Source organism: Hibiscus syriacus, unplaced genomic scaffold (genome assembly GCF_006381635.1).
Source record: "Hibiscus syriacus cultivar Baekdansim isolate YM2019G1 unplaced genomic scaffold, ASM638163v2 tig00110279_pilon, whole genome shotgun sequence".
In the NCBI taxonomy this organism is placed as follows: domain Eukaryota; kingdom Viridiplantae; phylum Streptophyta; class Magnoliopsida; order Malvales; family Malvaceae; genus Hibiscus; species Hibiscus syriacus.
The window spans coordinates 285844-313327 of NW_024062659.1; the positions used below are offsets into that span (position 1 = coordinate 285844).

At 34.7% G+C, this 27484-nt stretch overlaps 2 protein-coding genes and 1 pseudogene across 2 annotated transcripts; 1 reads left to right on the forward strand and 2 right to left on the reverse strand.

Annotated features, from left to right (window-relative positions):
- The first annotated feature begins 3547 nt into the window (after window positions 1-3547).
- Window positions 3548-4884, forward strand: LOC120115821 (mitochondrial import receptor subunit TOM6 homolog). The gene is made up of 2 exons (XM_039136421.1): window positions 3548-3781; window positions 4799-4884. The coding sequence occupies exon 1, from the start codon at window positions 3611-3613 to the stop codon at window positions 3773-3775; it is 165 nt and encodes a 54-aa protein (XP_038992352.1). The 5' UTR covers window positions 3548-3610; the 3' UTR covers window positions 3776-3781; window positions 4799-4884.
- A 333-nt stretch (window positions 4885-5217) lies between these two features.
- On the reverse strand, window positions 5218-7812 carry LOC120115822 (annotated as a pseudogene).
- A 682-nt stretch (window positions 7813-8494) lies between these two features.
- Window positions 8495-27450, reverse strand: LOC120115968. The gene is made up of 5 exons (XM_039136567.1): window positions 27437-27450; window positions 27264-27354; window positions 27115-27177; window positions 26662-27003; window positions 8495-8785 (listed from the first exon to the last, which is right to left on the reverse strand). Exons 1-5 carry the CDS (start codon window positions 27448-27450, stop codon window positions 8495-8497), a joined length of 801 nt encoding a protein of 266 aa, XP_038992498.1.
- Window positions 27451-27484: the final 34 nt, after the last annotated feature.

A 27484-nucleotide genomic window follows, 5' to 3' on the forward strand; every position in this document is an offset into this window, starting at 1 on the left:
AACTTGCACGGTATTCACCTAAGTCATTATTCTATCATTGTTCATAAAATGCATCAGATAACATTCCAGAAGTAATCACTTATATAAACATTTAAAAGGACAACATATAGGTTTAGTTCAGGTTCAATGACAACATAAAGAGTAGTAGTTTATTCTTGAAACTTAAATTTTCAACACTGTGAAGTTAGTATTTGTCTTTGTCTTTTGGTTGAAATAATGCAATTCAATCAAGTTTCAATTTGCAGAAGAAGAATAGAATCTGAAACTTAAAATCGCAACACGAATGACTATCGCAACGCGAAAATGACTATCACAACGCGAAAATGACTATCGCAACGCGAAAATGACTATCGCAACGAGAGAATCACAATGCGATTTTCATTTTGCATTGCGATTATTTCGTTGCGATAGTCAAATTCGCGTTGCGAAAGTAAACTATTCTTCTTCTGCAAATTGAAACTTGAATGGATTGCATTACTTCAACCAAAAGACAACCAAAAACAAATACTAACTTCACAGGGTTAAAGAATAAACAGTTTAGCAGTATTGGCAGCAACCGAATGAATTTACTAAGAAATCTAAGTGAAATGGTTAATCTAAGTGAAATTACGAGTAAATTTATCATCAAGTTAAATATGAAAAATATTAAACTTACCTCATTGCATAAAGTATGAACCTCATTCTGCAACGATGCTACCATCTCACGTAGAGCGGCTACCTCACCACGTAAAGTAGACACCTCAACACGCCATGCACCATTGTCATCGCGTAAAGTACCGACCTCCTCACGCAAGGCATTGACCTCATCACGTAACTCCCCTAACTCATCCCGTGGAGGTGGAGGTGGAGAACAAGGAGATAAACGTCGTGGCATCTTTGTCGGTCGCCTATCATGAGGTGATGGTGGAGAAGAGGCTCGATGATGTGACAGAATAGGTGATGGCTCTCGTTGTGGAGGTATATAGTCGGGTCGATCAGGTGATGGCTCTGGGTGAGGTGATGGCTCTCGAAGTGGAGGCTGCTCATCATCCGTGCCATCAAAAAAACGCTTACTAGCTTGCCACCAATCAGTGGAAAGCTCAACTTCCGTGGATGTCAGCCTCTGTAATGGAGTGTTGGACTCCTAACAATATAAAAGCTCAAACAAAGTTAAACGTGTACTAGTAATAACTTGTTTATAAACATATGTTAGTATTTGTGTTAACTTACATTATTTATTGTCGTATACGGCAGTAAATCTTCCCATTGCTGCAAGGTCCGTTTCCTCTTCCAGGAAATAGCCCTAGGAATATCATTAGTAGTTTTTAATGCATATGTCTGCATGGCGAGAAAGGCCTCAAATATCCAAATCTACAAACAATATAATAACAAACATTAGTAATTGTTAAATAATAATTAATTATAATTTTGGAAACATTATATAAAAATTCTTACCTTAAAGGCCCAAATAAAGCCTGACAAAGTGTATTTGGAACCATCGCCACGCAAACTTTTTCGATCATCAAAGGCAGACGACAACTTATTCCATGTAGCTTTCCATAGATACGAACCCCACGGAAACATGTTTCATGCATTTAGGTCCTCTACCAATTTAATTAGATCATTAGGAATAGGTTGTCTGGCCTCTCTGCCTAAAAAGCCGGCATGCAAAAGTATTAGAAGGCATACTCGGACAACATCGACGTCATCCATCCGAGTAAAACCATCTTTCTTATTCAATAATCTCGTCAAGTCTTCCACGTGTAAATTCGGCTTCTCCATTGACAGCTCAGGAAAAACTCGGGATAACCATGATAGACGGGTAATATGTCTAGTGTACCGACCTACATCATCGTGTCCGAAGCGTAGACCGGTGATTAAGCAAAACTCATCCCGCCCAAAACACGTATACGCCGGTGGAAAATCAAACCATATCTCTTCATCACGACGCTGTATAGTCTCTGGTAGATCGCTAGTCATGGTTTGAAGAAACAGATGGGTCAATATAGCATCTCCACCCGGATGTTGTACTTTCAGCCATGGCCCGAAGCAAGTATCCTCAAATATTTTTCTTTGTGCAGGTGAAAGCTTCGACGCAATTGTTTTGGCCAGGCTTAATTTATTTCTTAAGGTCAATTGAGCCGAATAAAAGTTCTACAAAAACAATAAACATACCAAGTTAAATATACCAAAATCTACACTGTGAAGATATACCAAGAACAATAAACATAAAGAGTAGTAGTTTATTCTTCAAACTTAAATTTGCAACACTGTGAATTTAGTATTTGTCTTTGTTTTTTTGTTGAAGTAATGCAATTCATTCAAGTTTCAATTTGCAGAAGAAGAATAGTTTCTGAAACTTAAAATCGCAACACGAAAATGACTATCGCAACGCGAATTTGACTATCGCAACGCGAAATGAAAATCGCAACGCGAAACTAAAATCGCATTGCGATTCTGTCGTTGCGATTTTCATTTCGCGTTGCGATTCTCGGTTTCAAATACTAAAATTGAAACTTGAATGGATTGCATTACTTTAACCAAAAGACAAAACAAAGATAAATATTAAATTCACAGGGTTTAAAGACTAAACAGTTTAGCAGTATTGGCAGCAATCAAATGAATTTAATAAGCAATCTAAATGAAATGGTTAATCTATTATTGAAATTACCAGTAAACTTATCATCAATTTCAATATGCAAAACCTAATAATAATGTAAAAATTTCAAAATAAAAATAATTAAAAAAACTAACCATCGGTGGTTAATTTGGTTGATTTTCCATTTCTGATCGTGAATGATTGTGAGGGTGGCTCTGAGAGATAGAGATAGACGGATTTCGCCGGAGATGGGGACTGATTTCGTCGGAGATGGGGACGTATATCGCCTTAGAGAGTGAGAGATGGAGATGAGACTGAGTTGTGATTTAGTGTTTTAGGTTATGAGTTGCGATTACGGGATATACTGTGGACGGTTCAGTGTTCCGATATATTAATATTCGTGTTTGGAATTTGAAAAAAATACACGTTGTGATAATAATGGCGCTTTGAAAATCGCATTGCGATAGTCAGCATCGCGTTACGATAGTCAGAAATCGCGTTGCGATAGTCAAAATCTCGTTGCGATAGTGAGAATCGCTTTGCGATAGTCATACTCGCATTGCGATTTACATATTCACACTGTGATAGTCAGAAAATCGCAACGCGAATTTAGAAAATCGCAATGCGATAATCAGAATCGCGTTGCGAATCTGGAAACTAATTTGCGATACCGGAGATCGCGTTGCGAATTATCGATCGCATTGCGAATTATCGATCGCATTGCGATTTAGTTGGTCATTTTGGCAAATCCAAAAAAATTGATTTAAATCGTATATTATAAGGCATTTTTGGTCACTGCGGTTATTTTCTCTTTTTTTTTATCCATCACATTATCAGCCCAGATTTACCGAATTAATCCGAATATACACGTGGATATAAAATAAAAGAAAACTTGGAGGGCAAAAGAGTCATGTGCCACATGGCTTCCTCTATATAGCATTAAACCCTATAGCGGCTAGGGTTTAAGCTTCTACCTCCATCGACCCAGACTCTAAATCAAAAAGCACAGCACAACCCAAAACAGAAGCAGCGATGTTCCCAGGAATGTTTATGCGCAAACCCGACAAGGCGGCGGCCTTGAAGCAGCTGAAGGCGCACGTGGCTATGTTTGGGGTCTGGGTAGCCGTGGTTCGTGTCACCCCTTACGTTCTCCATTACCTCTCCGATGAAAAAGATGAGCTCAAGCTCGAGTTCTAGACTCAGGTAATTTAAAGGCTTCGACTCAGCCCAATTTTGGGGTCTGGGTATTGTTTTCTATCTGGGTTTTTACTGCTACGAATTGTTACTATCTGGGTTAAATACCAATTTTTGTGTTTGTCTAAGATAGGTTTTGTATGCTTAATACATGTTTATGGAGATAATCTGGGTGATGGCAAATGGAAGGAGATGTTTTGGTATGGGTATCTTTATGGCATTTTGTTTGTCCATTGGAACAGCCATTGAACTAGGATGAACATTTGGAGGGGCCAAAAATCTTAACTTTGAAAGAGCAAGGACCTATTAAGTATTTAAACCTAAACATTGAACTGAGACTCTGAGAGGGACCTAAATTGCTATTCCCAAATCCCAAACTTTATGTGGTTTGGTCCCTTTATAGGAAGCTAGACCAGGATGCATTGTCCTATAGATGGAGTATGATTGCCCTCAAAAGGCAGTTTCAGTTCCCTCATTGTCATTTTTGTTTATTATTTGGAGTATATTCATTGGCTTGGGGTACATCGATCTGTTTAATTTCCTTAAAAGTTGGTATTATCGTCTCGTTACTAGTCGAGTGTGTTACAATAGCTACGAAATCCATTCTTTGTATCCATTTACATAAGTGTGCTTGAGTGAGTGCCTTTCCCGTGCCAAATAGTATGACAACTGGTTATTAAGTAAACCTGTATAGCTGTAAATGAATCCCCATTTTCATTTCGTTTGTCCCGAATGATATTGTTATCGAAATTAGTTGCTTCGTGTCCAGTTGTTTATGATTACATGCCTGCATCGATGACAACTTATATGGTGCCAATCAAAACAGAATTCTGATCGTGGCATAAGATGATCTGTCAAGTGCACCTAAAATCAGTGCCTTTCGATTTGAATTTAGTGGTTGGGAAAACCGATTTCAGCCACACTTGACTTATCTTTTAGATGATGAAGTATTGTTAATGCCCTTAGCTTGTGTCCCTCGTCGTTTTGTATAGTTTGTTGCTGATTTCCCCCCGGTTTATGGTGCAGTGGGTCTACAAGGAGAGAACTTGATTAGAACATAAAGGAGTATGCAAGTTACGGGTTCGTTCTTGCTTTAGTACGAGGCCGAAGTGCAATCACAATAGGTTTTTTTTGTTCTTGCCTGTTAGTCTTATATTGAAGAAAAGAAACTTGACATATATACTTGAATATGCATTTATCTGATCATCTGATAGTATTTCGGTTTTGATTATTGGTTAATCCACGTCTGTTTAGATCCGTTTATATATTTTCATTTGTCGATAGTTTTGTTTAAATCCTCTCGAAAAAAAATCCGGCCCTTGAACATGCCTACTATCTTCATTGAACACAGAAAAACCCAGAAACAATCAGCAATAACTATGTTATCACCAGAGCCTTAAATCGTTGAAACTTGAAACCTAATCGAACCCAATCTAAGAACCACTTTAAGCTTGAGAGCAGGCCACCATTTCCGCCTTGATGGCCACAACCAAACGATCATATGCCTCACCCCATGCATTATTCTTCTTGGCCGACCACATTTCCGGAACCGCTTCCTTTATGGTCTCCGACAAAGAGAACTTCGTCACCTCAAAATGTTCGTCTACTACACCGTATTTGAAGTGGGTGCCCCCAGCTTCTTCAAAGTCGTCTCCCTCACTGTAACTCTGCCGGCTTTACGGAGTTGGACTGCGGACTCGCATGTCTGCAACGTCGACACGCTCGTAACAATAATTTAATCGTTCTACTTATGATTTCACTAATTGGTCCGGTACTTACCATGACAAAGACAGACATGGCATGGGGCTTGAGCTTTGTGTTTTGCTCCAATGGAACATCCGAGATCTCATGAATGAAAACAGCTTCTTGCCTGAGGGTGCAATCTCAAAAATCCTGCACCGCTCATTCAAAATCTTAATTAAAAACAAAAGGCATAACGTTAAAAAAATAAACAAAATGGTAATTTTTGTCCTTGTAATATATTCAACTTATCACTTTTGCTTATATCGTATTTTCACATCAATTCAATCCTCGAAGTTGTTCAATTGCATCATTCTACCCCTATCTTAAAACCTTAAATTATAAATCTTAAACTATAACCCCATAAACCCTAAGTCTTAACTTAAGGCTTATAACATAGGATTTTAAGTAGGAATAAGGTATAAAATGATGCAATTAAATAACTTTGAGGATTAAATTGATGTAAACATACAATAGGGGTAAAAATGATAAATTGAGCATACTACAAGAACAAAGATGACCCTTAAGTCTTTAAAAAAAATTAGCATCTAATACTTTTTAAGACAAAAAGGCTATGTTTGATTAAATAATTACTTTCACCTTTTTTTTCTTTTTGGATTATTTTGGTTTATACATTCTATTTTAGAGTAAATTACAAATTTAGTACATAAACTATCAATTTTGACATGTTTTAGTATCAAAATTTTTAATTTTTTTCAAAATTATACCCAACGCTTAGTTTTCATTTCATTTTAATATTCCGCTGTTAAAAACTTAATGTGTTTAGTACCAAAACTATCAGTTTTTGTATGCTTTAGTACATAAATTTTCATTTTGTTCAAAACTCAACGTTAAATTTTGAATATGGTACTAAAATGAAACAAAAACTAAATTTTTTTAATGACGGGCTAAAATGAAACATGATCTCTACATTTTATTTTAGGGCAAATTACACATTTAATACATATACTATCAATTTTGGCTTGTTTTAGTATCTAAATTTCTTTTTTATTCAAAACTCAACGTTAAATTTTGAACGGGATACTAAAATGAAAAAAAAGTTTTTAATGACGGGAGCTAAAATAAAACATACTCTCTATATTTTATTTTAGGGTAAATTACACATTTAATACTTAAACTATCGATTTTGGTCTGTTTTAATTCCTAAACTTTGAATTTTTCAAAATCATATCTAACGTTTAGTTTTTATTTTATTTAGTACCAACTGTTAAAAACTTATGTATTTAGTACTTAAACTAACTCTTTTGGTCCGTTTTGTACTAAACTTTCATTTTGTTCAAAACTCAATGTTAAATTTTGAACGAGATATTAAAATGAAAAAAAAAGTTTTTAATGACGGCTGTTAAAATGAAACATACTCTCTACATTTTATTTTAGGGTAAATTAAACATTTAATACCTAAACTATCATTTTTAGCCTGTTTTAGTATAAAAACTTCCAATTTTTTTAAAGTTATATTTAATTTTCATTTCATTTTAGTACCCTCTGTTAAAAACTTAATGTGTTTAGTACCTAAGCTATCAATTTTGGTATGTTTTAATACATAATTTTCATTTTGTTCAAAACTCAACGTTAAATTTTGAATAGTGTACTAAAATGAAACAAAAACTAAAACGTTTAACGACGGGTGCTAAAATGAAATATACTCTCTAGATTTTATTTTAGGGAAAATTACACATTTAATACCTAAACTATCGATTTTGGCTTGTTTTAGTACCTAAACTTTCATTTTTTTCAAAATCATACCTAATGTTTAGTTTTCATTTCATTTAGCACCCCTCTATTAAAATTTAATGTGTTTAGTACCTAAACTATCAGTTTTAGTCCGTTTTGTACTAAACTTTCATTTTGTTCAAAACTAAACGTTAAATTTTGAACGGAGTATTAAAATGAAACAAAAATTAAAGTTTTTAACGGCATGATACTAAAATGAAACAAAAACTAACGATTTTGAAAAAATTGAAAGATTAGAGACTAAAACTGATAGTTTTGGTACTAAATAACTAAGGATTTTCAGTCATGTAGTCACATTTTTTTTCCAAAACAAAGTATTAAGGGGAGAAAATACAATAAAAAAGGATTAAGGACATTTATGATTATTATACTAAAACAAAAACAAAACAAGTAAAGAAATAATTCAAGAAAAAATGCTTACTTCAAAAAGAACTTAAGACCCAATTCAGCTGAGTTCTTCATCACAGTCCATGATTTGACAACCAGAGCTTCTTGCTCTTCAGTGAATACTTCCCCTTCATAGGCAGCCATTGTTGTTGTTCAAGCACTCTGCAGAAATGTCTGATTTTTCCATAGTTGTGATCTCTGCAGTAATTTATATACCAGTCCCTGTAAAGATAAATATTATCTTTTCAAGCCCCTGAGGAGCCAACTTCTGTTGCAAACCACCATAAGCTATGCCATAGAGTTTCAAAACCAGGGGCCTGCCATTGTTTTGGTAGCTTTGTGTTGATGGCTTTGACAATTAGACACACAAAGTGTTGTCAAATTGGATCATTCATCCAATAAAAAACGTTTTCTAGTGGAAACCACCAACATTATGCAGCCTGCATCATCATCATCAATATCATCCATAGGATTGTCCAATGCAAGCTTGCATTGCATAATCAGAAAAGCTCACCTTGAGTAACAAAGACAATCTCTTCAGATTGTGTTTCGAAACACCGTTGACCAAATATGTCTTCATGAACAAAGCGAAATCGATATTTTTAAAGGGCCTAACTCGAAAATTAAATAAAATGAAGATTGGTATGTACAACATTACATCCATCTCCAGAGAATTGCGTACATTGATCCAGAAAGCTAGCTTTTCCTCATGTTCCATGTAGCGTCAAGTTCTTCCAGCTGATAAACATGTGACCTGTAATGTTGCAGCTTATGTTCAATATCTTGTAACGTTTTGCTGTCCCTGCAAATCCCTCGAACCTTAACCATTTCGATGGTCGGTCAGCTGGATCCCTTCGATTTCGCGATGTTAAAAGGGTTATCGAATTGTAAGTTGAAGGATGAGAATTTCTGACACAGTGGGGTTCTCCACATATCCTCAACTGATGATGAATAAGACATGGGGGAGGAAAAGTTATCATGGTTATTCAAAGGTGGGTCTGCAAGTTCACAATATATGGTTGAAATAGTCCTGATCATCTCCTTGGAAAGCTGGTTCGGTGTTTCGGGAATACGATCGGAAACGAAATGGTCTACCAGGCTGAGTCCATTCGAGGTATTTGTCTGAGCATTCTGGATAATTGAATGAAAGCAAGGAAAATCAGAAACCAGAAGGAATAAACAAATGAATTGACATGGATAAGGATTACCTCCAACATGGACAAAGGTAGAGTGTCAACGCACCTTTTCGTCCTACTAGGATTCAAACTCTTAAAACTAGGATAGAATTTTACTAGGATTCAAACTCATAAAAATATGATAGAGTTCTACTATGATTTAAACTCCTAAAGATATGATCCACAAGTACTATAAATAACCATTGTAACTCACTATTGTAACACACGATTTACAGAAAAAATATAGAGTAAAACACAGAAAATATAAAGGCAAAGATATTGTAAACGATTCGAAAAAGAAATAAAATGTAGCATTTTTTTGATTCGTTCATTTATCGCATGTGCACGTTATTTTTTTGAGATTTGGTTCGAATAACCCAAAACGTGGGTTGCGCCGATGACCAAAAATGGGTGGGGTTTCGAAGTTTCGAACCTAGATCTACCCCGAGGTGTGTTCATTTTTTTATCCACCTAATGCGTAATATCAACGTTAATTGTCTTTCAAATTTGACCCCAATCTTTATTTTTCTTTATATTAATCCTTTTATTTATTGTATAGATATTTTTATTTATTTATTATTTACATTATTGTCATTATATAAATATATATTCGTATGTTTTTTTAAATGATTTTCAATTGATTTTTTACACTATATATTATTATTATATATATACATATATTCTTTATTTATTTATATTCATTTGATTATTTTTAATACTATATTTATTATTTATATATATATATATATATATATATAATGTTTTTTAAATATTTTACTTATAAGCGTATTATTACTATATATATATATATATTGTAATTATCTTTATTTAGTTTTTTTTACTTTATCATTATACGTATATATGTATATTTTTAATAGTTTATTTATAAGCCAATTATCATTATATGTATACTTTTATATTTGGTTTATATATTTATTTATTTTTGTTTTTGGTTTTTTTATTTATATTATATTATATTTTCATATTATTATTATTATTGTTATGATTATTATTTTTCTATTTTACTCATTTATATATATATATTTTAATATTTCATTTATTTATTTATTTATTTATTTTTCCTTTTATTTTTTTTACTTATTTTTATTCTTCATTTTTTCATTTTTTCCCTCTAACACATCTTATGACTTTTTAAGGGTATTTTCGTCAATTAATCAGAGGTAAGTAATTCATGATCAAATTTTACCTTTTAATTTAAAATTACAATTTTCTTAATTAAGACAACTGGAAATTACGTAGTACCGAAAGAGCGGTTCAAGGGTGCTAATCCTTCCTTGACCGTAACCGACTCCCGAGCCCGACATATTTCTGGTAAGACGCAGATCAGGTAAGAAATAGGGTATCCAATCAAGCCATTTATTTTTAAATAAATGATCGGTGACGACTCCCAATCCACATTTTTCAAGTCGAAGCCCAATCCCGGGGCCCAACCGAAATACGGTTGCGACAGCTTGGCGACTCCGCTGGGGATTCTCAAGTGAGTCAGGCTAAGGTAATTTTCTGTTGTCTTTTTAACGAAAATGGTAAGTTTAAATTTTAAGGTAACATTTCGATCCTTATTGCTTACTTTTGATTATATTTTTTCGAGTAAATAGTTGTACTAACCGTTTTCTCAATGATTTCAGCCATTAAAGTCTTTTTTCATCTAAGGCTCTAAACCCGAGCTCTGAACCCGTTTTAAGTGGGGGTGAAAGCGACACATTCGTGTGAATTTATTCACCGCATATGCCTAGCAAGTAACATTCGGGATTTATATACCTTATGTCTTCGTGTGAATTTATTCTCCGCATAGACATAAGGGAATGTGTCCTCTCGAGTTTAATTTAGTCCACACAAGCCTGTGATGAGTTTAGGACTAAGGGTCTGACAAGCCCAAGGGGGCACCAGCAAGGAGAACTCGGGTACCATTTTTTAGCACCTAAACCGGGAGACTTTGAAGAATTAGAGCCTATCCCAAAACCTCATTTCAAACCCTAGGATGCCAGAATTATTTCATGCTTTACTTTTTGTTCAAAGCATATGAACTAGACAAATATGCGGTTAGGATTTTGTTTGAAATTAGCATGCAGGATAGAGATCATGTCCGAGTAGGAATACTAAGCATGTTCGGGTAGATATCATGTGGGGGTAGGATTTTTCATTTTATTATTTTGATTTACCTCACTAATTTTTTTATTTTGTCCTCTTTTATTTTGTTTTCATCATTTGCATCATAACAAGAGGCCATTGATCCCTAAAAAGGTATTTGTTACACAAAATAATCTGAATTAATGGATAAAGGTGTTGTAATACAAGAGATTAAAAACCCCGACGTACGACTATGGTCCGAGAAGACTCAGAAGGAAAAGGGAGACAGTCTTCAAGAAAGCTATGTGTCAGAACTGGTTAGCTACGCCTCTATTAGCCTAAAGCAGAACGACATGCAAGAGCTTCGGGACATCTGGGGCAGTTGGAAGAATGATTGGAAAAAGAAGTTCAGTCAACGATATGGTGACATTGCACTTTTGCTTCATGTTAAGACCGATGAACCCTTAATCAGAGCCTTGGTTGAGTGGATCCACATAAGGAAACTAATGAATGACCACCCTGATGAATGGAAGACTATAGACCTTTTTTTGCACTAGGTATGTATGGTTTGATCATCTTTCCGAAGATTTTGGGATGCATTGATGCAGCCATAGTGGAACTGTTTAAGCAACTTCCGAAACGGGTCAACCCAGCACCAACCATCTTAGCCGAGACCTTTCGGTCTCTCAACCATTACCGAAGAGCTGACAGAGGTAGATTCATTGGATGTGTTCAGCTCCTTCAAGTCTGGATTCACAGCCACTTCTGGAAGAATAATGGGGTTGCCTACCGCCGATTTAGAACTATGTATTCACCTTTGAGAGAGTTCATCACCATGAAATGGCATGAAGGAACTTCAAAAGAGAAGTGGATGAAAGTCTTCACTCATCTATCAAGACCGAGATATTACTTGGAGAGCCCCATGGTTGTTCCTCAGTGACGTTCTTTTCCAATGTGGGGACTCTGACACTATGACCTTACCTGAACTTTGGGATGCAGTTGGGTATGCTCCATTGTTAGCACTTAGACATTATGGGGCACGTCAGTTTGTCCCAGCAACATGCAGACTAGCTAAATCAGAGTTTGAGTATCACGGTGACAGTTATAAGGAGAAGATCAAAGAGATTGTCGATTCATGGAAGAAAGTGTTACGGATGGATATTGTGGCTGCTAAAGACATGCTTACCCCAGACTATTTAGAGTGGTGAAGATTGCGAAAAAATGACAACACCCTGGTGTCAAACTGTGAGGACACACGGACCATGGAGGAGTATCTCAGGCATGTCCCTTCTGGACTTGAGATAGCCAAAATAGAGTTTGAAGCTGTGAACAATGAGCTGGGGAAGAGGATAAAGGAACTTGAGGCTGAGCGCTATCAGTGGAATCTAGATGCCGACTCTCAGAAAGATTGAGCAGACAAACTAGAAAGAGAACAAAAAGAGTCCGTTTAGAGCTCGAAGACTTGAGAAAGGGGTATCAAGATAAAGTCAAGGATAACTCCAAGTCGAAAGTGGCTTTTAAATACTAGAATGAGAGAGCTTGGAAGGAACAGATAAAGACTGCCCAGAGGCGCTTAGCAGGCAGTCAGCATCAAAACCAATAGAATCTGGATGGCTGATCTGGAGAAACAACATGAGAGAGATGACAAAACAATAGCTGAGTTAGAAGCTATTGTAGATAGGTTCAAGAAGCAAGCAAGCAAGCTTTAGATAATGCCCTTCGACGGATGTTTACAGTGGCGTTTCCGTTGGGAACAAGCACAACAAAGGGTGAAGGCCAGAGACGCAGTACAGAAGGTAGCTCGCCATCTATACGGCCTGGCAAGGGAAGCTGGAATGGTCCAACAAGGCATACAACCAGTGACAGATGAAAACAGAATACTTGTCAACCTGCTGGAAGCTGTTCGGGGTCTAGAGGATTTAGTCCGAATGTACCTTTGATTGTTTTTATGTCTCTTACAAGATAAAATATTTTTGTCGAAATAAGGATTATTTATAATAATGGACACTTTTCTGGATCAATGCCTCGAACATTTTATGCATTTTTTTTCATTTTGCGTTGTGCATCTACATTTCATTTTTAAGCATTTTCATAAACATGAAATTTCTTCATGGAGGATTCGATGAAGTGGTTTTAACCACATGACACCACATAGAAGCAAAATTGTAACATCAAAAGAAAACAAAACTGAAAACAATACAGTGGGAGCCTGATCAGCTGATTGTAGGACAAAGCCTGCCAGGATGATCTAAGAAAAGAATTCTCATATCCTAAGGGCTACGATGTTGAAGCTGTTAGCTGTTACCATATAAGAAGCCCCAAACATTCCTCTGAAAACTATAAGGCGCTTGCCGAAGAAGGGGGCATGGCATATACCATTTGCACTTAGAGGATTGTTTTGTTTGAACACGTCTTTGATCTTTCATGTTTGCTTAATCTTTTAAATGATTGAATGATGCTTTCTAAGGTGGAGCAATTGAACAAATTTTAATCTTTAGTTCTTCGAATATTAAATGAATTAATGATTCTTTTAATTCTTCAAGAATTATAGATTTTTGACATATGGAAAGATTAGACCTTTCTTACCCTGTCTCAAACCCCAGAATAAAATACCTTGATTCTTTGCCCAAAACAACTCATGGTCATTACCAAAAGATAAAATTTTGACATTACATCCTTTTGAAATTCTTGAACATTGCCTTTATCTTTTTGATATACTCATACCTTTCTTTGAGTCAATAAGATCACACCACTGTCTTTTTTAGACTAAAAAATAACCTTTCTTACCATTAAAACCCAAGGCATTGAGTTGTTCATTTTAACATGAGCATTCTTCTAAAGAACCAACTTGGAGCATCTCGCGGGGAGCCTGAACATTGAGACATCTGGGAAAAAAAGAAGAAAAATTCATTCGAAATAATTCTATCATGCATTAATTACATTGTTTTCATGTGAATAGAATTAATCTTGAAAATCTATCCCCCTGGGGATACCTCTTCTGTGAAGATTTACATGTATGAAATGATGAATGGCTTTATTTATTTATCCCTTCACAACAGGAGAAAAAATATATCCCTTGTGTCCCCTTTTGAGCCTGTAGTATTTTTCTTCTAATTCAACCCTAACCAAGGATCACCCTCCACACTGGGGCAAGGTGGAAGAAATATGCTCACATGAGCGAAAACATTGATTCAGATAAGATACCAAAAGGTGAACCAAATGCCAAGTGCGAAGATTCAATCAGAACAAAAAGGGAAAAAATAAACAAAAAAGAAGAAAACAAAAGAAAAAAGAAAGAACAAAAATCAAAAAGAAAAAGGGACAAAAAAGCACATGCAAAGATTCCCTGAAAACAAATGACGCATCAAGCTTCAAATTATGAGATTGATCAAGCACAAACATTCCTGAATCACTCAATGACTTCACTCGAAGATCATAGAGCATCAAGAGAGAGACATTTTGAGCAAGACATGATTGAAGGCATCAGAATGAATTGATCATTGGTTCAACACCCTAAAACACTTGTTTGGGCCTATTTATCTTTTTCTTTCATAACCATGAACCCTGGCCTACATTACGTGCCTTAAAAGTCCCTTCTAATCATACATGGATTTCTAAACAGAAGAGACTATCTTCAGATTTCATCCCGCCCATCAGGATTAATCTTTGTTTGCAAAAAAACAATATAATTAATGCATGGTAGAGAAAAATAACAAAGGGGGGTTCAAGACGTAAATCATGAATAATGTCTTGAAACCAAATGAGGGTTCAAGTTAAAAACATGAAAAGGTGGCTCGAATATAAAAATTGTGCAACTGAGGCGGTCACATAAATTCCTTGATACGGCATCACACAACTCGAGTGTGACCACGAAGGTTAGGAGTCAGAGAACATTTCCAGTAGAGGAGCATGCAAGCTACCCCATCAAACCATTGAGCATTAAATGCCAAACCTATGAGCATCAAATGCCAAACCTTTGAGCATCAAATGCCAAACCTTTGACCAAACATAATAACCTGAGATTTGTTTTATCCTTTCCTTACTTAACCATTTCCCAAAGATAGCTTTGATCTTGACACTTGTCAAATAGCTATAATTTATTGAAGGATTAACATTGTAATTAATTCTTTGATATCCGGTGAACTCTAGTTTTATGATTCGTCTCAATTGTAAAACCGTGAAAGGGACAATATTTTCAAAACTTTTAATTAAACATCTTTCAAAACTCTTGATTAAACATCTTTTGAAACTCTTTATTGATATTTTCAGAACTTTGAAAATAAAAGAGAATTAAAAACATTTTTTTTAAAACAAGACAATCTCTCTAGAGTAGATCTTGGTAAATGACATGTGACTTTTAGACACAAAACTCATGCTCAGAATCAATATTGAAGCAAGAAATGAGGAACATTTGGGGCGTCTTTGAAGATTCAACATCAAATATTGGGGCATTTTTGGATTCAACATCCTAATACAAATTATCAGACCTTTTTCAGGAGATAAAATATAATCAATTCATGTTACATGCATCTTATGCATACATTTTAGAGCATCATATTTATCGTTTTCCACATACATAATTTTTTATAGCTTTTAGAGTCAAGTTTCGACTTCAAGACGAAGGATACTCGATTCAAAAGCACCTTTAAAGATTCATGTTGGTTGCTTAACTCAGCAGCAAGAAGCTATACTTTGACCAACTCGACAGATTGAAAGTTTCTCTTGAACTCACAATTTGCTCGAGAATAGATTTCAACTTCACAACGAATGATATCTAGCTCGAAGCCAAACATCCACGATTTCAAATCCACGACAGAGGATATCGTGCTACTCAAGACAACACAAGTTCAACTTCACAACGAAGGGACCGCTGGTTGTCAACAAACAACTTCTCAATTTCAGAGCCAATTTCAACTTCACAACGAAGAATATTGGACTCCAGACAATGCAAGTTCAACTTCACGACGAAGGGACCGCTGGTTGTCAATAAACAATTACCCAATTTCAGAGCCAATTTCAACTTCACAGCGAAGGATATTGGACTCTAGACAACGCAAGTTCAACATCACAACGAATGGACCGCTGGTTGTCAACAAACAACTTCTCAATTTCAGAGCCAATTTCAACTTCACAACGAAGGATATTGGACTCCAGACAACGCAAGTTCAACTTCACGACGAAGGGACCGCTGGTTGTCAATAAACAATTTCCCAATTTCAGAGCCAATTTCAACTTCATAGCAAAGGATATTGGACTTAAGACAACGCAAGTTCAACTTCACGACGAAGGGACAACTGGTTGTCAATAAATAACTTCCCAATTTCAGAGCCAATTTCAACTTCACAGCGAAGGATATTAGACTCCAGACAACGCAAGTTCAACTTCACGACGAAGGGACCGCTAGTTGTCAACAAATAACTTCTCAATTTCAGAGCCAATTTCAACTTTACAACGAAGGATATTTGTAACACCCCCAACCCGTATCCGACCCGAATACGAGTCCGAGGTGTCACATTGACTTTTCAAACATTTATTCGTATAAAATAGTGAGTAATTTAAAAACTTTTATAACATTTAACTTATTCAAAACGTTTACAAAATATATATCAGAGTTCATACAATTTATATCTTTAGACTACACGCCAACTACAGTCTATATACAGTACATATATTTTCTGATCTGACATTTGGTAAGGAGAACTGATCTGTCTTGCTCCGCATTACTCTTTACTCTTCTCGAAACCTACGTGTGAAACAATCACACGCTAAGTCGTTGACTTAGTGAGGCAATAAAACATATAATATAACCATATATCATTTCATATACATAAAAGACATACATATGCAAACACTATCAATAATCCTTTCCACTTGCCATATACTCATCATATAACACATATATCACTATACCCAGAAACACACATATCATCATATAATTCATGTATGTGCATTCATATCATTGAATCATGACATATCAATATGCATGAACCTATTGTATGATAACAATATACAATCAGGTCATGCACACTTGCAACTTACCTTCTTGTATCACTTTCACTTTCATTTGTCTTTCAATTTCATTGCCCATGTATATTATTGAGAATAGAGGTATGTGAATGCATTGAGGTTGTGCACTAATGCTGTCACCACAGCTCGTATCAATTCCCTCATGGGGCACCAAACCTTAGTTCAGTATTCGTCCTGAAGGACCTTTCCAGAGGTTACAAAGAACCCCGGTAACTATCCAGAGGTCATAAAGATCCTCGGCAACTATCTATATGTTCCTTTCAACATAGGTAAACCCTCGACTCTTGGCATGCCAACTATACCTATAGCTCTCGTATCATATACTATGGGCATTTATTTATACATTTCGTATCACTTGTTCTTTCTCTTCTGTCACATACCACATGTATGTGTAACCATATATCTCATATCATCTCACATGTATTATATATACATGTATTCACGTAAATCATTTCATATAATTCATATCACATATATCACATGTGCATATAAGCTTATAGCTTCTTTCACATATACATGTAGTCACATAGCTTTCTTTCATGTAACCATGCATGTCATGTCAAATAACATATATCATATGTTGCATTTTCACTTAAGCATATAAATAATATAACATAGCATCCATCTATTTCTATGTATTAATGCATACATGGTAATCACATAACAATTTAGAAGTTACTTCTTACCATAGTAACTCCATCACTGGCTCATCACAAGCCAATGTTAATTCAATAAAATAAGTACAAAATAAATTGCACTCACCTTAGCTTTGCTTTGATTCGATTCTAATTCCTCAATTGATTCAGAACGGGATCACGTTATAAATCTACATAATCATACATGGATGTATATCAGTATTATAACTAATATAATCTAATGTTTCACTCTTTAGACTAAGAGAAAAGTCAATTTCATCTTTTAATGAAGGTATGCATCGATGCATTACTGATGCATCGGTGCATAAAAGGTATTCGATGTAGTATTATTACTGGGATGCATCGATGCACTCCTTATGCATCGATGCATCAATTGCATTCGATGTTTCATTATTAACGGGATGCATCGATGCACTACTTATGCATCGATGCATGAATTGCATTCGATATATTTATTTTAAAAGAGTGCATCGATGCACTACCAATGCATCGGTGCACATTCAAACAAATTTTTGGGTTTTAACCTTGATGCATCGATGCACTATGAATGTGCATCGATGCACTCTGCCCAGAACCTCTTTTTGAACTCAAAAATCCATTTGTTTTGGATTAAATCCTTCATGTTTAATCCCCTTTTTCACTCTTAACTCTAGTACACATCCTTAAACCAATTTATACTCATTTATTTCATCTTTAACCTTTAAATCCTATCCTTCATATGAAATTCAAGAATTACATCAATAATCCAACATGTTTGAATTCCACTTTTAACACTGCATATATCTTAACTAGATTGATGACAAGTCAAATCCAACTTTAAATTCTACTTATCAACTCTTTTCCATAATTTCATATAAAAACTCATTTTCTTTAATCTCTTATAACTTCTTCATCTTTTGATTATAAGACAACTTAAGCTTTCCTTAAGCTTAGTTATCATCTAATGATCAAAACCTAATCTTTAATTTAACAAATAACCAACAATTTAGAAAACCTTACCTTTGCCCTGCACGTTGGAGAAGAAGAAAGGAAGAAGAAAGAGTTTTCAGAAACTCTTTCCCCAACTCATGTTTATCTCTTAATAAAGAGATAAAAAATATCTTTCATGCTAAATGACCATTTTGCCCTTTAATTCCTTTGATAATTACTAATAACTTTCAGGAAATATTTCCGAACAAATCATTGAACTAATCCATTCTTCTACTTTTAATCACCAAATTTCTGAAACTTTACCATTTAGTCACTAACCCATAGTTTGGGATGTTACAACTCTCCCCTCCGTATAAGAAAATTCGTCCTCGAATTTTCACTGCACATCTTAATAAGAACATATCTTCTAATGTTCTTATGTTGCTTCCCTGACTTATTCTTTCTTGTCATCATCAGAAACTTACTTTTCAATCCTTTAGTTTTCCAACTATCTTTTTCGTTTATACATTCATCTTCTGTTGCTTATCATATAAACGATAACCCGTAATACTAATCCATTGCTGTCTTTTCTCTTATTCAATTATGCATTTCTTCTCTGACCTTTCTAAAATTCCATATAATGTCACTCATCACGTTGACAGTAACATCCATCTCATCACTCTATATCAAAAATCAATCAATTGATTTCTTTCCTCATTTTCTAATTAATTCACCACAATCCAAACTTTTACGTATTCTTTCATCATTGTCTGTATTACGATACACATAATCTCTTCATATAACCTTACATACTTTTCTTACTTTTAATCAAACTTATAATATGCACTTCCTTATAACCCTTTATCATATTTAATCATTTAAACACCACCTTTTCATTTCTTTATCCATTTATCCTTTTATTATCAAAATCTTCTTATATACAAATCATATCTTTCCTTTCATGTTCACATACTCCTGTCTTATCACCTATATTCATCTCTGTGTAACCATCTTCATTGCATCCTCATAACTTTGATATCCCTATTTCTTATACAGAACTTTATTCTTTATCATCTCTTGTATTTGTATTTTCTTCTTTAAAGCCACTTTTAAAACATACCAATGCTTATCTCTTTGCCTACATCATATCGGTATGATCAAGATACATAACCACATCCAGATTCATATCATATTTGATTAACTCCACTTTATCTTTCCTCCAATCTTATAACTCTAGCACCTTTACTCTGACAGCTAGATAATAACTTTTGATCAATCTAGGGCACAAGCCCTATTATACCAATCATATACATCCTTTCCAATCTAAATTATCTCAAAATTCGCTTACTCAATTTATCAATTTCACCTCTATTCTCATACATCCTGAAATTTCTTTTGCTCAAACTCAATATTCTGACTTCCTGTGTCCTAAAATCTTATCATCGATATACACATTCTCAAACTCTTCTTATCAATCCTCAGCTTTACTTAAATATACAAATTCTTACTTCCTTTTCCTTTACTATACCACATTACTATGATCCAAATATGCAAATGTATCCAGATCCATTTCAGATTTAGTTATCATATCCTGACAATATTTTATAATCTTATAATTCCAGTACATTTTTATCACATACTCTGATTAGCCAACGCTAACTCTTTCCATCTTAACTGCAAACCCTTATCATAAACATACTCTTATTTATGCTCAATACTATCACTTCATTTCAAACTCATAAGCTCTGACTTTATACATCTTATACACTTGTCCCTTATACACTTATCCTTGAGTTCTTCTATAAGTACTCACCACGTCATTAGATCTTTTTAACATTCTTATGGTGACACTTGTTCACCATATTCTATCTTATCCACATATTAACAAGCTTCTCAATTTAATTTCTCCACTATGGAGAAATGAACATCTTCTAGCCTTATCTTCATATCATTTATCCAAAGGTCTGTAACAACAGAGCCTTTCTCAAATTCACCCTTGAGCTCGGTTGCTCATAACTCTTTTAACTATTTTAATACATTCGTTCTATGAGTTAACGAAGTATACAATTGAAAACACATCGGAACATCATTCAACATCATGAATCATTCTCTATTCTTTTACAGACATTCCCTGAGGTTTTCGCTCTTCTCCCTGCCTGGCCAGGGCAGGTTAATGCTATTACCTTCAGGTCTATCGTCTTGTATTTCACTTTACAACTCTCATATCATTTCTTCTATCACATATCATGTGTGCATATAATCATCCAATTCATATCATATAACATGTCATTTGCATATGTTCACATATCATCTATCATATCATATAACATATATTTATCTCAGTATTCATTTATCTTATATAACATAACTATTTAACTCTATTAACAATACAGCACACTCCTTACCCTATCAGATCAGATTTTTTTTTTCCACTTTGTGTTGGCATGGATACTTTTTAAAACACTTTTGACTTCGTTTTAAGCCTAGAATCGGCTAAACCGTAGCTCTGATACCATTAAATGTAACACCCCCAACCCGTATCCGACCCGAATACGAGTCCGAGGTGTCACATTGACTTTTCAAACATTTATTCGTATAAAATAGTGAGTAATTTAAAAACTTTTATAACATTTAACTTATTCAAAACGTTTACAAAATATATATCAGAGTTCATACAATTTATATCTTTAGACTACACGCCAACTACAGTCTATATACAGTACATATATTTTCTGATCTGACATTTGGTAAGGAGAACTGACCTGTCTTGCTCCGCATTACTCTTTACTCTTCTCGAAACCTACGTGTGAAACAATCACACGCTAAGTCGTTGACTTAGTGAGGCAATAAAACATATAATATAACCATATATCATTTCATATACATAAAAGACATACATATGCAAACACTATCAATAAATCCTTTCCACTTGCCATATACTCATCATATAACACATATATCACTATACCCAGAAACACACATATCATCATATAATTCATGTATGTGCATTCATATCATTGAATCATGACATATCAATATGCATGAATCTATTGTATGATAACAATATACAATCAGGTCATGCACACTTGCAACTTACCTTCTTGTATCACTTTCACTTTCATTTGTCTTTCAATTTCATTGCCCATGTATATTATTGAGAATAGAGGTATGTGAGTGCATTGAGGTTGTGCACTAATGCTGTCACCACAGCTCGTATCAATTCCCTCATGGGGCACCGAACCTTAGTTCAGTATTCATCCCGAAGGACCTGTCCAGAGGTTACAAAGAACCCCGGTAACTATCCAGAGGTCATAAAGATCCTCGGCAACTATCCATATGTTCCTTTCAACATAGGTAAACCCTCGACTCTTGGCATGCCAACTATACCTATAGCTCTCGTATCATATACTATGGGCATTTATTTATACATTTCGTATCACTTGTTCTTTCTCTTCTATCACATACCACATGTATGTGTAACCATATATCTCATATCATCTCACATGTATTATATATACATGTATTCACGTAAATTATTTCATATAATTCATATCACATATATCACATGTGCATATAAGCTTATAGCTTCTTTCACATATACATGTAGTCACATAGCTTTCTTTCATGTAACCATGCATGTCATGTCAAATAACATATATCATATGTTGCATTTTCACTTAAGCATATAAATAATATAACATAGCATCCATCTATTTCTATGTATTAATGCATACATGGTAATCACATAACAATTTAGAAGTTACTTCTTACCATAGTAACTCCATCACTGGCTCATCACAAGCCAATGTTAATTCAATAAAATAAGTACAAAATAAATTGCACTCACCTTAGCTTTGCTTTGATTCGATTCTAATTCCTCAATTGATTCAGAACGGGATCACGTTATAAATCTACATAATCATACATGGATGTATATCAGTATTATAACTAATATACTCTAATGTTTCACTCTTTAGACTAAGAGAAAAGTCAATTTCATCTTTTAATGAAGGTATGCATCGATGCATTACTGATGCATCGGTGCATAAAAGGTATTCGATGTAGTATTATTATTGGGATGCATCGATGCACTCCTTATGCATCGATGCATCAATTGCATTCGATGTTTCATTATTAACGGGATGCATCGATGCACTACTTATGCATCGATGCATGAATTGCATTCGATATATTTATTTTAAAAGAGTGCATCGATGCACTACCAATGCATCGGTGCACATTCAAACAAATTTCTGGGTTTTAACCTTGATGCATCGATGCACTATGAATGTGCATCAATGCACTCTTCCCAGAACCTCTTTTTGAACTCGAAAATCCACTCGTTTTGGATTAAATCCTTCATGTTTAATCCCCTTTTTCACTCTTAACTCTAGTACACATCCTTAAACCAATTTATACTCATTTATTTCATCTTTAACCTTCAAATCCTATCCTTCATATGAAATTCAAGAATTACATCAATAATCCAACATGTTTGAATTCCACTTTTAACACTGCATATATCTTAACTAGATTGATGACAAGTCAAATCCAACTTTAAATTCTACTTATCAACTCTTTTCCATAATTTCATATAAAAACTCATTTTCTTTAATCTCTTATAACTTCTTCATCTTTTGATTATAAGACAACTTAAGCTTTCCTTAAGCTTAGTTATCATCTAATGATCAAAACCTAATCTTTAATTTAACAAATAACCAACAATTTAGAAAACCTTACCTTTGCCCTGCACGTTGGAGAAGAAGAAGGGAAGAAGAAAGAGTTTTCAGAAACTCTTTCCCCAACTCATGTTTATCTCTTAATAAAGAGATAAAAAATATCTTTCATGCTAAATGACCATTTTGCCCTTTAATTCCTTTGATAATTACTAATGACTTTCAGGAAATATTTCCGAACAAATCATTGAACTAATCCATTCTTCTACTTTTAATCACCAAATTTCTGAAACTTTACCATTTAGTCACTAACCCATAGTTTGGGATGTTACAATATTGGACTCCAGACAACGTAAGTTCAACTTCACGACGAAGGGACCGCTGGTTGTCAATAAACAATTTCCCAATTTCAGAGCCAATTTCAACTTCACAGCGTAGGATATTGGACTCAAGACAACGCAAGTTCAACTTCACGACGAAGGGACCGCTGGTTGTCAATAAACAACTTCCCAATTTCAGAGCCAATTTCAACTTCACAGCGAAGGATATTGGACTCCAGACAACGCAGTTCAACTTTACGAAGAAGGGACTGCTGGTTGTCAACAAACAACTTCTCAATTTCAGAGCCAATTTCAACTTCACAACGAATGATATTGGACTCCAGACAACACAAGTTCAACTTCACGACGAATGGACCGCTGGTTGTCAACAAACAATTTCCAAATTTCAGAGCCAATTTCAACTTCACAGTGAAGGATATTGGACTCAAGACAACGCAAGTTCAACTTCACGACGAAGGGACCGCTGGTTGTCAATAAACAACTTCCCAATTTCAGAGCTAATTTCAACTTCACAGGGAAGGATATTGGACTCCAGACAACGCAAGTTCAACTTCACGACGAAGGGACCGCTGGTTGTCAACAAACAACTTCTCAATTTTAGAGCCAATTTCAACTTCACAACGAAGGATATTGGACTCCAGACAACGCAAGTTCAACTTCACGACGAAGGGACCGCTGGTTGTCAATAAACAATTTCCCAATTCCAGAGCCAATTTCAACTTCACAGCGTAGGATATTGGACTCAAGACAACGCAAGTTCAACTTCACGACGAAGGGACCGTTGGTTGTCAATAAACAACTTCCCAATTTCAGAGCCAATTTCAACTTCTCAGCGAATGATCTTGGACCCAAGACAACACAAGCTCAACTTCCCGACGAAGGGTCGACTGATTGTCAACAAAATTTCATTCAGAGTCAATTTCAACTTCACAGCGAAGGATATTGGACTCGAGACAACACAAGTTCAACTTCACAACGAAGGGATGGCTGGTTGTCAACAAATAATTTCCCGGTTCCAGAGCCAATTTCAACTTCACGACGGAGGATATTGGACTCAGAACAATGCTACTTACTTGGATTTAAACTTCACGACGAAGGATATCAAATTTCAGGCTCAACTTCACGACGAAGGGGCCACCCGCGGTTTCAACTTCATGACGAAGGGAATCGTGCACACAAGCATCATCCATCTTTAGATTGGATTTCAACTTCACGACGAATGATATCCAACTCAAAGAAGGAGTATCTGCCAACAAAATTCCATTCAGCTCGATGACACATTAATCGCACTACTTTCTGATTGCAGTCGAGGTTTTCAAGTCGAGAAGAGGACCTGGGTTAATCGTACTTTAGTGACAAGCAACCATTTTCAAGCAAAAGCTATCTGTCAATGAATTTCAAAGTTCGATTCCGATTTAAGGTCTTTAAACCGAGAAGAAGACCGAAGGGCAACGAGAAGCCACGTGCTGATTCAAATTCCGAATTACGGCTTCAATTTCATATCATTTCAAGATGAACTCGGCTTCACGACGGAGGAGACATCCGTAACTCAATTCGACAGGGAGTTATTGAAACATCAGAGTCAATTTTCAACTCCACTGAACGAAAAGTGTGTCTTTTAATCTTTGCCCTATCCCCGTTACACGACTATGGGCAAAGAGGGGCAGCTGCCAACACACTTTTTCGTCCTACTAGGATTCAAACTCCTAAAAATAGGATAGAATTTTGCTAGGATTCAAACTCCTAAAAATAGGATAGAATTTTGCTAGGATTCAAACTCTTAAAAATATGATAGAGTTCTACTATGATTTAAACTCCTAAAGATAGGATCCACAAGCACTATAAATAGTCATTGTAACTCACTATTGTAACACACGATTTACAGACAAAATACAGAGGAAAACACGGAAAATACAAAGGCAAAGCTATTGTAAACGATTCGAAAAGGAAATAAAATGTAGCATTTTTTTGATTCGTTCATTTCTCGCATGTGCACGTTATTTTTTTGAGATTTGGTTCGAATAACCCAAAACGTGGGTTGCGCCGATGACCAAAAATGGGTGGGGTTTCGAAGTTTCGAACCTAGATCTACCCCGAGGCGTGTTCATTTTTTTATCCCCTAATGCGTAATATCAACGTTAATTGTCTTTCAAATTTGGCCTCAATCTTTATTTTTCTTTATATTAGTCCTTTTATTTATTGTATAGATATTTTTATTTATTTATTATTTACATTATTGTCATTATATAAATATATATACATATGGTTTTTAAATGATTTTCAATTGATTTTTTACACTATATATTATTATTATATATACATATATTTTTTATTTATTTATATTCATTTGATTATTTTTAATACTATATTTATTATATATATATATAGATATATATATATATATATATATATATATTTAAATTTTACTTATAAGCGTATTATTATATATATATATATTTGTAATTATCTTTATTTAATTTTTTTACTTTATCATTATACATATATATGTATATTTTTAATAGTTTATTTATAAGCCAATTATCATTATATATTTTTATATTTGGTTTATATTTTATTTTTTTGTTTTTGGTTTTTTTATATTATATTATTTTCATATTACTATTTATTGTTATAATTATTATTTTTCTATTTTACTCATATATATATATATATATATATTAATATTTCATTTATTTATTTATTTATTTATTTATTTTTTCTTTTATTTTTTTTACTTATTTTTATTCTTCATTTTTTCATTTATTTATTTTTTCCCTCTAACACATCTTATGACTTTTTAAGGGTATTTTCGTCAATTAATCAGAGGTAAGTAATTCATGATCAAATTTTACCTTTTAATTTAAAATTACAATTTTCTTAATTAAGACAACTGGAAATTACGTAGTACCGAAAGAGCGGTTCAAGGGTGCTAATCCTTCCTTGACCGTAACCGACTCCCGAGCCCGACATATTTCTAGTAATACACAGATCATGTAAGAAATAGGGTATCTATCAACCCATTTATTTTTAAATAAATGATCGGTGGCGACTCTCAATCCACATTTTTCAAGTTGAAGCTCAATCCCGGGGCCCAACCGAAATACGGTTGCGACACTGAGAATGGTATAAATCTACAGCTTTATCTACATTCTTTTGTGGAGAAGTAACCGAATACGCCGATCCCCGAGAGAGTGAAGAATGGCTCCGAACAATGCTAGAATCTAACAGTCTCTTAGTGCCCCAAACATCAATGCATTCCTTTGGTGGATTTTCTTTATCTGACATAATATCATCTTCCGGAACCTCAGTAAACGTTTCTTTTTGCGCCACTGAAGTTGGTTTCGGATTCTCCTCTATGGTCTTCAAACACAAGAATCGTCGATTGAAAGTTTTTCTGTACAACAAGAGCAGATGGTTCTCCAAGTAGGCAATTTCCAATTCTAAAACTGCAATGTCCTTTAAAAATTTCTTAGCAGCCTGGAATTTACATGAATGAACTCATTAAGGGATGCAACAAGTTATCTATAATGTCATTATCCTGAAAATACATGCAACATAAAAGTTGATAAAAGCCCTATGACTTGATGCCTTGTCAAATGCATGCCGAGCCGCAGATTGGTCCTGCAATCGATCATGAAGGCGTAGAAGCCGCTGGAAAAAAAAACGAAACTATTCTAACGTAGCTTTGTATGTATATCCCAAACCTGCATAATCTTTGCATACATGGCGAAATTTACCTCTTGCTTTAAAGAGTTTCGAACTTCGGGGTCGGAAGTTTGATTCTCATTTGCTTCAGCATGGCTCCTTATTGTGTTATGAGATGGATAACTATCAAAACAAAAATGAATATACCAACCATTACCAGCTGATAATAAAGTCAGGTAACTCAATCACATAACCTTTAACAAACCAGAGAGCTTCCATGAACAGTAACGGAAAATTCGGATCGGAATGCTGG